General features: G+C 42.8%; 2 protein-coding genes across 2 annotated transcripts in view; one reads left to right on the top strand and one right to left on the bottom strand.

The window, feature by feature from the left end:
* EIF2B3 (eukaryotic translation initiation factor 2B subunit gamma) overlaps nt 1-10,636 on the top strand; it is a 601,892-nt gene that overhangs the window by 308,870 nt on the left and 282,386 nt on the right. The window lies entirely within an intron of this gene.
* ZSWIM5 (zinc finger SWIM-type containing 5) overlaps nt 1-10,636 on the bottom strand; it is a 167,927-nt gene that overhangs the window by 15,014 nt on the left and 142,277 nt on the right. The window contains exons 5-6 of the mRNA XM_042462826.1: nt 7,172-7,351; nt 4,843-5,019 (exon numbers count right to left, since the gene is read on the bottom strand). Coding sequence (XP_042318760.1) covers nt 4,843-5,019; nt 7,172-7,351 — 357 coding nt within the window. The remainder of the gene's footprint in view (nt 1-4,842; nt 5,020-7,171; nt 7,352-10,636) is intronic.

Genomic DNA, 10,636 nt, shown 5'->3' with positions numbered 1-10,636 from the left:
CAGGAACCACTTTTTTACCATTGTGGATCCAATCCAACCAAGTTGTTGTTGTTATTATTATTATTATTATTATTATTATTATTATTATTATTATTATTATTATTAACCTTTATTTATAAAGCACTGTAAATTTACACAGCGCTGTACATACAATCTTTTTAATTGGACGGTTCCCTGCCCTCAGGCTTACAATCTAAAAAGACTCGACACAAAGGGAGTGGTGGTGGGGAAGGGGCCTCTCTAGTAGGATAATACATATAAAATACATATCAATATAGGAAATGATTCAATAAAACAGGCACCAAAAGAACATCAAATAGCAAGTGACAATTATGCAATGCCTGGGAACGCTTCCCTGAACAGGATGGTCTTCAACTCTGTTTTGAAGCTGGTTAAAGAAGTGATGGCTCTTGCTTGTGGGGGAAGAAGGTTCCAGAGTGAGGGGCAGCAAGTGAAAAGGGGCGAATCCAGGATGGGGCAGAGGAAATCCTGGGCTGGGACAGCCGACTTTGACTATCAGAATGGAGGGCCCTAGTGGGAAGGTGAGGAGAAATAAGGTCTGATAAGTAAGGAGGGGCCAGTCCATGGCGGGCTTTAAATGTCGACAGCAGGAGCTTATACTGAATGCGGAAAGGGAGAGGGAGCCAGTGAAGGGATGCCAACACAGGAGAGATGTGGTCAGAGCGGTGGGCAGATGTGATAATGTGTGCAGCTGAATGCTGGACAGAAATTAAAGGACGGAGGTGAGAAAGAGGAAGCCCTGCCAGAAGGATGTTACTGTAATCAAGTCGTGAGATCACTAGGGCATGGACCAGGATCTTGGCAGTAGAGGCGAAGAGATAAGGTCGGATTTTAGCAATATTGTACAAAAAGAATCTACAAGCCTTGGCTGTGGTCTGGATCTGAGGGATACACGACAGAGAAGAATCAAAGATAAAACCAAGACTGCGGGCTTGCTGGACTGGTTGAATAGAAATATTGTCCACAGAGACAGAAAAGGAGTGTTGAAGGGTGGGCTTAGGGGAAAAGACAAGAAGCTCTGTCTTGGACATGTTGAGCTTCAAATGCCGATGGCGCATCCACTGCGAGACAGCTGTGAGGCAAGACGAAACTTGCTTTTCAAGCCTTTGAGAAAGGTCAGGGGTGGAAAGATACAACTGGGTGTCATCGGCATACAGATGGTAGGAAAAACCAAAAGAGCTGATGAGTTTACCTAAGGACAGTGTGTAAAGAGAAAACAGAAGGGGACCCAGAACAGAGCCCTGGGGAACTCCAACAGATAAGGGAACAGAGGACGAAGTTTGACCACCTGTGACCACTGCAAAAGATCATCCTGACAAATAAGATCTAAACCAGTCAAGAACAGAGTCTGAGAACCCAAGGTCAGAGAGTATGTCAATTAGGAGACAGTGATCAACAGTGTCAAAGGCTGCAGACAAATCAAGAAGGATGAGAACAGAGTAAAGGCCATTAGCCTTGGCCTGTAAAAGGTCATTCGAGATCTTAGGCGGTTTACAGACCGCCAAATAGTACGTCATCAATACGTACTAGGGTTAGGAAGGGGCGGTGCTTCCGCACCCCCCTAACCCTAGTACGTATTGAATACGTCCAAGATGGCGGCGCCCTGTTCATACGGGCGCCGCCATCTTTACGTATCGGACGCTGAGCGTCCGTACGCGTCGCGGGCGTTGTGACGTAGTGAGTGCGCCCCTGGCGCCTCACTACGTCGCAAACGCGACTTAAAAAGAAGCTCCATTTTGGAGCTTCTTTTTCGGACCGCGCGGGAGTCGGGCCGTGTGAAGGCTCCGGCTCCCCCGCGGACCTACTGGCGGTGGCAGCAGACCGCCGCAAAGCGGCGGTCTGTACCCCGCCTTAGTGAGAGCTGTCTCTGTAGAATGCCTTGGGCGGAAACCAGACTGAAAGGGATCGAGGATGGAGTTGGCTTCAAGAAACTCAAGACAGTGCGAATAAACAACCCGTTCCAAAGCCTTAGAAAGAAAGGGAAGAAGAGAAATCGGACGATAGCTAGACAAAGAGGAGGGGGTCAAGGGAAGGTTTTTTTCAGAAAAGTCACTTTTGTGGACCACAAGTCCCAAAATTGCTTAGCTGGTGAGATCAAGTTCAAACAGTTCAAAGGTGCTACTCTCTGATGGGTGATTCAAATGTGCAAAAAGCGTACATAACACAGATGCCCCCTTGACTTACCCACTTCAGAGAAGAGAATGCATGTGTGTTTAAATGTCCCCCACCCCATAGGAAAGTTCTGCATTTTTTTCATTTTCAGCACATTCAGTCTTGTCTTATTTCAGAAGCTAGAAACAGTGGCTTGGTTAATATTGGGACTGGGCAGCATCTCCAAGGCATCTCCAAGTAGGGCTATACAAGAATCCTGCCTGCAATCCTGAAGAGCCACTGCCGCAAATCTCAGCTGTTCATATTGTGCTAGATGAACCAATGCTCTGTTCCTAAAGGGCTCCTTTTCAGGGAGACCTGAGTAGAGGAAGGAAAGTAAAGGAAAGCCTTCTCCTTGCACACTCAGTTTCCACAGGAAAGAAAATTTCTGTCTTTGTTTTGTACATCTGCTACTGGAATTTGGATGATTTGGTCCCTGGGATCTAGCTCCATCTGGGCACTCAAATAAAGGACCACACTTAATACTCTACCCTTGTATTCAAATCACCTTGCCAAAGCAAGATTACTGTCTGGTAGGTTTTACGGACTCATGCTCAGCTTCCTTAATGCCTCTGTGGAAGTGCTTTTGCATCAAGTGTGTGTTTTGGGCAATTCCCCAAAATTTTATTACTAGAAAACAGCTTGCCCCTCTGTGCAACACAATTGTGTGGTGCAGAAATTCAGCTGTTCCTGCTGGTTGTTCTCCACCTGAAGCCACATTTACTGTGGAGAGGATTATGACTCTGAAGGAGAAGTCATCAGGAGGAACAGATGACAAACTGGATGGAAAACAGCAAAGAGCCCTGCTCCTTTGCAAATGTCCCTGGCATGGAAAAGGCAGGAGACAGAGAGTCACAGGAGCGTGACTGTCTCCAAAGGAAATATTTTCCACAAGGTATCCAACGGCCTTTAAAAGGCAGCAATGCTGCTTGTCCTCCTCTAAATCCTCAAGTGATTTGCCAAGTTCTATTAAAGGCCACAGATGAGTTCCTGAGGAGAAGGCTTGAGGCACAAACATTTCAAAAAAACTATCTTTAGAGTTTGTTCATCCTGCGAAGAAAGATCTCTTTCTCTCCCTTTCTCAATACATCATGCAAATGTTACTGGCAAATCAAAAGCAATTCCATGCTGCTGTCAGTTTCCTACAGGAGGAGCTCCAAGAAAGGAGAGCAGGAAGAGAAGACAGCAACATTTCAGAATGACAATGTGCAGCATTAATTCTTTTGGCAAATCCAGGAGCTGATGTAAACAACTGCAGGTTGAGACTCAGAATGCAGAGATGGCCCAAATTTTCACAAGCCCCAGACAGTAGTGTTGTATGATTAAAAAACATGCTACCCAGGTTTCCATGTGTTTTGCCAAGGATGCTGGGTTGTAGTACTTGAATTGTGTGCAGTCACATCTCCTATAATGAATGAGATAAGTGCACTCATCAGATCTCACATTCCTTTCTTGGCACACTTTAAAATATTGTCACTTCGAGGGGTTGGTTGTGCAGTTGGGTGAGCTCTAGAAGAGTACAGTACTACTGAATCCCTGCACTTCCATTCTCTAAACAGCACAGCAATGAGCTGCTCTTGATAGTCTAACTACAGAATATTAAGTCTGGATATCCATCTGCTTGTTGGTTGTCAAAGCAGAAATGTAGGGAGCAATTACCAAATTGCCCTCTGATAGCTAATTTACATATAGCAGTCTGGCAGTCAGTGTGTGACTAAGCTCTATTAATGTGAAAAGGTCTGACTATCCTGGCTGGAAATATCTAGTCCAGGAGAAAGGAACCTATGAATCTCCAGAGGATTTGGACCCCAGTTGGCAGAATTCCTGGCTACCATGTCCAAGAGTAGGTATTATAGTATGTTAAAAGTTATAAAGTTTTAAAGCTTTCCCACCTCTGACTTGATAACATAAGAGGCACATGCTGCTCTTTGTGCCATCACTGCAACCTCTCTACACAAACTGAGTTCTCTATTTTTTCCCTTATTTGACTTCAGTTTGAGAGCCTGTCTTTTACTGGAGCGTGTGATCATTTTTCCAAGACACTATTGCTCTAAATTATAACAGCATACAGCTCTTTCTTTGTTACCATAGGGAAAGTTTCAAAACAATACATCTCAAAGAAAAGGACACCAAAGAAGAAGTCTTTGAAGTGACACACTTTCTGCACAGGAAACAACTAGATGCCTTGAATTCTCAAATTCTGAACAGAAGGCAGAAGCATTTGACCCTGAACAGTTACCACACAAATACGCATTATTCTTATCCTATCCAAGAAGGATTCCAAATTTAATTTTTGCAGCTGTTTCTTAAGGCAAATAGAATATTTTTGTTTCAACACAGTGCACTTCCTAACTTAATGTTCATTAAGCCAGGCTACAATGGCTACCAGTAAGAAGAGGAACAGTTTTGTTGTTGTTGTGTGCCTTCAAGCCATCTCTGATTTATGGCAATCCCAAAGTGATCCTACCACAGGATTCTCTTGGCAAGATTTGTTCAGAGGGGGTTTGCCATTGGCTTCCTCTGAGGCTGGGAGGGTATCACTTGCCCAAGGTCATCAGTGGATCTCCAGGCCCAAGCTGGGGTTCGCACTCTAATCTCAAGAGCCACAGTCCAACACGCAAACACTAAACCAGGCCATAATGGCTACCAATAAGAAGAGAAACAGCTTACCCAGCCACAATGGCTGTCCTTGTGAGTTGAAAAGAAGACCTTCACCCTCCCTTTGGTAAGAAGGAGAGATATAAAAATCACTGCTGATTATCCGCTGGAGGTGGCTGTCCTGCCAATGCAGATCACATCCTTCAATGGCGCGAGTAAACACTGTGCGCCTTGGCCTCACCAAAGAGCCTGTAAAGAAAAGAACATGAAAAGTATCCATTCACACTGGCCTAGTTACATCTCTGTGCTTGCAACAATTGTTCTGGCCACTAAAGGGTTCCCATGAAGCAGAACCAAATTTAGCACTTTCAAATGCCAAATAAGACAATGACTGAACGATTGAGGGGTAAGCTGATGACAGAACATCATGTTAAATTTTTGAAGCAAGGAAACATTATCCTGTAAGCAACAATAATACTTCTTCGCAAGTAAATTTAGAAAACTTACTTAAGTTTGGAAAAGTTACTTTTTAGGCCACAGCTCTCCAAACTTCCTAGCCATACTGAATGGAGCACACTGTGAGTTGTATACCAGAAAAGTAACTTTTCAAGATCTTGGCATACACACTCTTAATACTGTATTCTCTTCTAGAACTCTCTAGCCACTGCAAACCAGCCATCATCAAACCAAACCTTCGTGCTACATTTCCAAAATTCCAAATTGCTTCTCTGCCTATAAACCACACCAGATACAAAGTCTTTGCAAGAACATTGTTACCATGTGTACATTTATGGGTCTGAATCACCCACTGAATAATCTCCACTATGGCTGCTGGTGAGCTAAACGTTAGGAACTCTTTACTGTAGGATCCCAGTAAGTTAAATTATATAATTTGGGCAAATCTGCATGTGCTCAGCATACACAGTTGCCCAACTGGGGGATGGAATGGGAGCTAAAGGGGAGGGAGGATGGCAAGAAGATTTGGAGTTTTAATCCAAACAGTAGGCATGTGCCAGATTAAAGGCAGAAAGCTTTGAATATTTAATTATGCCCACAAAATTTAAATTCCCCACACACCACAGTTTCCTCGGTCCTCAAAGGCTATCTTCAGACTAGAGCAATGCCTCCTAAGCTATCTGATGTGGTGGACCAAAAATTATTTGTTCCCCCAATGCACCAGGAATTGATACCATATTTGTGTCCATTGGCTACAACTGTTCTTTCTTTCCTGAAAACTTGCTAGGTACTGGTAACTGATGGTTCATGGATTGCCACTGGTCTAGGGACTATCACTTGGAGAGCAGCACTGCAGTAAAGAACAGTGCATCACCTGAGATTCAAAGGACATCAATGGTTCTTGTACAAAAGTCTTCCCTGAACTGTTGCCCTCAGGATGTGTCAGCCACCACAGTGTCTAATGACTGTACTTCTATGTATTAAAGTTCTAGCTGTACAAATCAGAGTGATGGGATGACTGATGATAAAGATGGCAGAATTCAAAGACATAGCCATGTTAATCTGCAAAACCAGTATGCAAAGGTATCTTGTAGCACCTTTGAGACTAACTGAAAGAAAGAAGTTGACAGCATGAGCTTTTGTAAAGTTGAGCCTTCTTCCCAGATGCATGTTACGTGCCTCTAAGGAAATAGACTCAAGCCTACAAAAGCTCATGCTACCTTCTTTCAATAAGTCTCAGAGGTGCTATAAGATCCCTTTGCATACTGATAATAGAGATATTTGTGAAAACATAAAATCAACTTTCTTTAAAAAAATATTGTTATGTAATATTACCTTGAATGGATTTTAAAATTTAATTAAAAATATATGAGAACAATTGTTTTTGTTTGGAAAGGGATTTAATAATCTTGGAATGCAAGATGGTTAAAACTATGTTAGTTCCGTACCCACCCCTGGTTCTTCCTTTCCATGACTGAACTCAACAATCATAGCAGAAAATGCAGAGGAGATCCACAAGAGGTAGGGGAAGAGGTAGGGAGAAGAATGAGTAACTGGATAGCCAGAAATTGGGGGGGGGGGGGAGAACGAACAAACAGGATTTAAAGAGCTAAGAATTCAGGCCAGAAAAGGAAAAAGAAAAGAATTCTGGTCAGATAAGTGATACCACTTTTTAATCAGAATAGGCCAAGTACATATCACAGAACAAGGTAAGATGATCCAACTGCTAGAGCTGTCTGCTTCCATGTTGTAAACATCATCCAAATAACTCCAGATCAGAATCTACCAACATGCAGAGGCAACAATAGAGGTAATCTCTCATCTGAACAAGTCTTATAATCATACACAGCTGGGATGCTGTTCAGACGTTTTGCTATAGCTTGCTGTACATCCAGCAGGGGAAATATGACATGCCAAAGAGGAGAACAATCTCATCCCCACTTACTTTGTCTGTGACTAGAGTTCTGCGTCAGTGCGCTAGTGATGTTGGGAAGTTCGTTGCCATAATTCCCATCCTCAAGTGGACAGACTTCCATATCTCCCCACTTCCGAAGTTGTCGCAGCCAGCATGCCTTCTCTTCGAGAGTGCAGTGTGGATTTAACACAACACATACCCACAGGGCACCTATAAAAGTAAACCAAGTGCAGAAATGTAGAAATAGCTATTCAACAATATTTGGCAGGAGCATGCAGCAAGGTTCCCCCGCTGTTTCACTGCGAAATAAAGTTTCAGAAACTTCTGTGTCATCTTTGAGGCAAGAAGAGAGCATTTCTAAAAGGAAGTAACTAAGTGGGGGAAAAGATCTCCCATCATGAAGCGGCACAGTATTCAGGTGATGGAAATGGAGAAGCAGCAACTGTACATGCATGTGAGATTACCATATTTCTGTCATAGAATCATAGAGTTGGAAGAGACCACAAGGGCCATCCAGTCCAACCCCCTGCTATTCAGGAACTCTCAGTCAAAGCATCCTCGACAGATGATCATCCAGCCTATGTTTAAAGACCTCCAAGGAGGGAGACTCCACCTATTAGGACAAACCTACTATTTGAACTTTATACATCAAAGTCTGCTTGAACATGGACCAGCAAAACCAAGAGTTAGAACAACGACCTGATTTCAACTCTATACATGTTTGGTTTGTTCCACTGTATAAAAACAGTATTAGAGCATTATGACGATCTTGCCAAAATCTCTAAAACAGCAGAGATCAGAATGGATAATTGTAAGAAACAGGAAATATATATTCAGTACTATGGCAGAGTTCAGGTTTGTACTTTTGTGCAGAAAAGCAACACTACAGGCAGAAGGAAAACTACTTAAATCCTTTCTTCCAGAAGACACAAAACAGAGACCCTAGGAATGTTCCACTAAGTTCCTCCTTCTGATCCTCAAGATCATCTACAACCAGCGAAATGTGTTTATTCTCACTAGAATTGTTTTTATTCACAAACCTACCCTTTTCTTTGTAAGGCTCTTTCAAGAAAGTATAGCTGGCCTTTCAGATTAGGGTTGCCATAACCCAGTTGCAACCGGGTTTTTCCCGGTTTTGGCTGCCCCTGCCTGGTCACGGCACGGGTGCAGCCAAAAACCGGGAAAAGCCCGGTTGCAGCGGAGTTGCTGGACAACCCTAGGGCCTCGCTGCCCTCCTCCTCCTCCTCCACCGCGCATGGTCGCGCGGAGGAAAAGGAGGGCAGCGAGAACTGGTGCGGAGGAGGCTGCAGGGAGGCTGCGCCTCTTGGGCGCAGCCGCACCAACCTCCCCGCCTCCCTGCAGCCTCCTCCCTCCTTCCTGGCCTCCGCGGGGGCCAGGAACGAGGAGAGGCCGCGGCGATCGCCGCCGGCCTGCTCCCCTCCTTCCTGGTCCCAGCGGGGGCCAGGAATGAGGAGAGGCCCCGATCCTGGCCTCCGATCGCGGTGAGGCCCGAGGCCCAGGCGGGGAGGGAAAGCCTCCTTAAGTGGAGGCTTTCCCTCGCCACTTGGCCTCCGCTCCTCGCCGCGATCGCCAGGGAAAATGTAGGACAGAATTTTCAAATATAGGACACATTTATGTGTGTCCTACATTTGAAAATTTTGTCCTACATTTTTCCCAGTTTTGAGGTCCGGCGCTGTGGCAGCCCTATTTCAGATCCATTCAGATCAGTGAATTCCATCATTCACAGATCATCACACCCGATATTATTAAATGGTGGCATCACAAACATGAAATACAGAAATGTGTGCATTCACGTTGCCACCATTTATTAATACAAGGTGTGATTATCTGCATTTTTTACATTTGCAGGGACTCCTGGAACTAAATCCCTGTGGATTCGAATGGCCAACTGTACTATTTTTTTTTAAACTCTTTCTTTACAATAACATTTGTTCAAGGCTTTATTCCCAATACAAAAAGGTTCCTTAGGTAAACCATACCTCCATGCCAATAGATGCCACCCTCAACCAGCATTTGGAAAAGTTACTGCTTTAGACTACAACTTCTACAATTCCTCAGCTAGCATGGGCAGTTATGAACCAGATAATCGGAGACAAGCTTTCCTTAATTTGAAATACAGCCAGTAAAATGGCTCAAGAAATCTGAGTTTTTCAAAGAAAGTAACTTTTCAAAGCTCTGTTCCTCACCATATAATGAAGTATGTCATATACTTTTAAGTGTGCCGTATACTACAACCACAGATCTGCATAATCATAACGAACCAGATAAATTAAGACAAGCTTTCCTTAATCTGAAATGCAACCCTAATGCAGCGATTAACCAGATTTTAAAACCCAGCACAATTCATCAGGTTTGATTACGCCATCAAACCACTCAGGATAATTAACAGGACATAACAGTACTAGTAAACAATAACAGCTCCCCACAAGAGCTTTTCAATGAATCATAAGACTCCTACAATCAATGAGTGAGAATGATCCAACTCTCAGAAATGCAACTGAAGGGAAGTCTATGCTTAGATATAAGCAATCTCCTCATCTTAAACAAGTACTCACTAAGGATGAAAGGCAGTCCCTTCATTCTGAGCTAGGAAACAGATCCAAATGCCAACTGTGCCCCTTAATCAATAGCAACAGTGTAATTTGTGGCCAAAATGGTGCCATTCATCATATGCAGGACATTTACATCTGTATTTCATCTATAACTAATATTATGTATTGACACATATGCATTTCATCTAACGTTCTATATTAATATTGTGTATGAAGTACTCTCTGACAGTATGTATTAAACAAATTAACCTGATGTTAAGGGAAAGGCTGAATACATTATTATTATTATGCTTTATTTATATAGCACTGTAGATTTACACAGCGCTGTACATACAAACAATAAAATAGATAAAGTAAACCTGCCCATGGTGAACAATCTAAGAAATAATAGAATAATACATATAAATAATACATAACAATACAGGAAAGGGTACAATAATTTACATTGAATATACTGTACACAAATTCAATGTAAATACCCCAAACATTACTTTTAGTTCATATTTTAATATCCCTTAACATGCAAATCTCTGGATACCCATTCCAAAGAAAATAAAACCAGGGGGATGAATAGAAAGAGTCAGGAGAACAGGAATTCTTACTAAAATTTCTTTCCATCAATTTTGCTTTGAAGAGAGATTATGGTTTTTATGCACATTACAGAGATACACCGTTTGTACTTATCCTCACTTTTTCATGATTTGCTTAGTACCGCTTGTATACGACAGACATAAATGAAAATGCAATGTTCCCTCTCTTTTTGCCTGTAATTGACTCTCACCTTCTTCTGCCAATTATTGCAGCTAATGAAATAGGTTTCTGAAAGCTCATGCAGAAAACCAAAATTATACCATGATGTCTAATCTAAAAGGCACTTAAGCATTCTTCTACTGTTCCTCCTTTGTGTTTTCTCATTTGAACT

Source organism: Sceloporus undulatus, chromosome 4 (assembly GCF_019175285.1).
Source record: "Sceloporus undulatus isolate JIND9_A2432 ecotype Alabama chromosome 4, SceUnd_v1.1, whole genome shotgun sequence".
Classification (NCBI taxonomy): domain Eukaryota; kingdom Metazoa; phylum Chordata; class Lepidosauria; order Squamata; family Phrynosomatidae; genus Sceloporus; species Sceloporus undulatus.
This window is presented reverse-complemented; position numbering and strand designations above follow the sequence as displayed.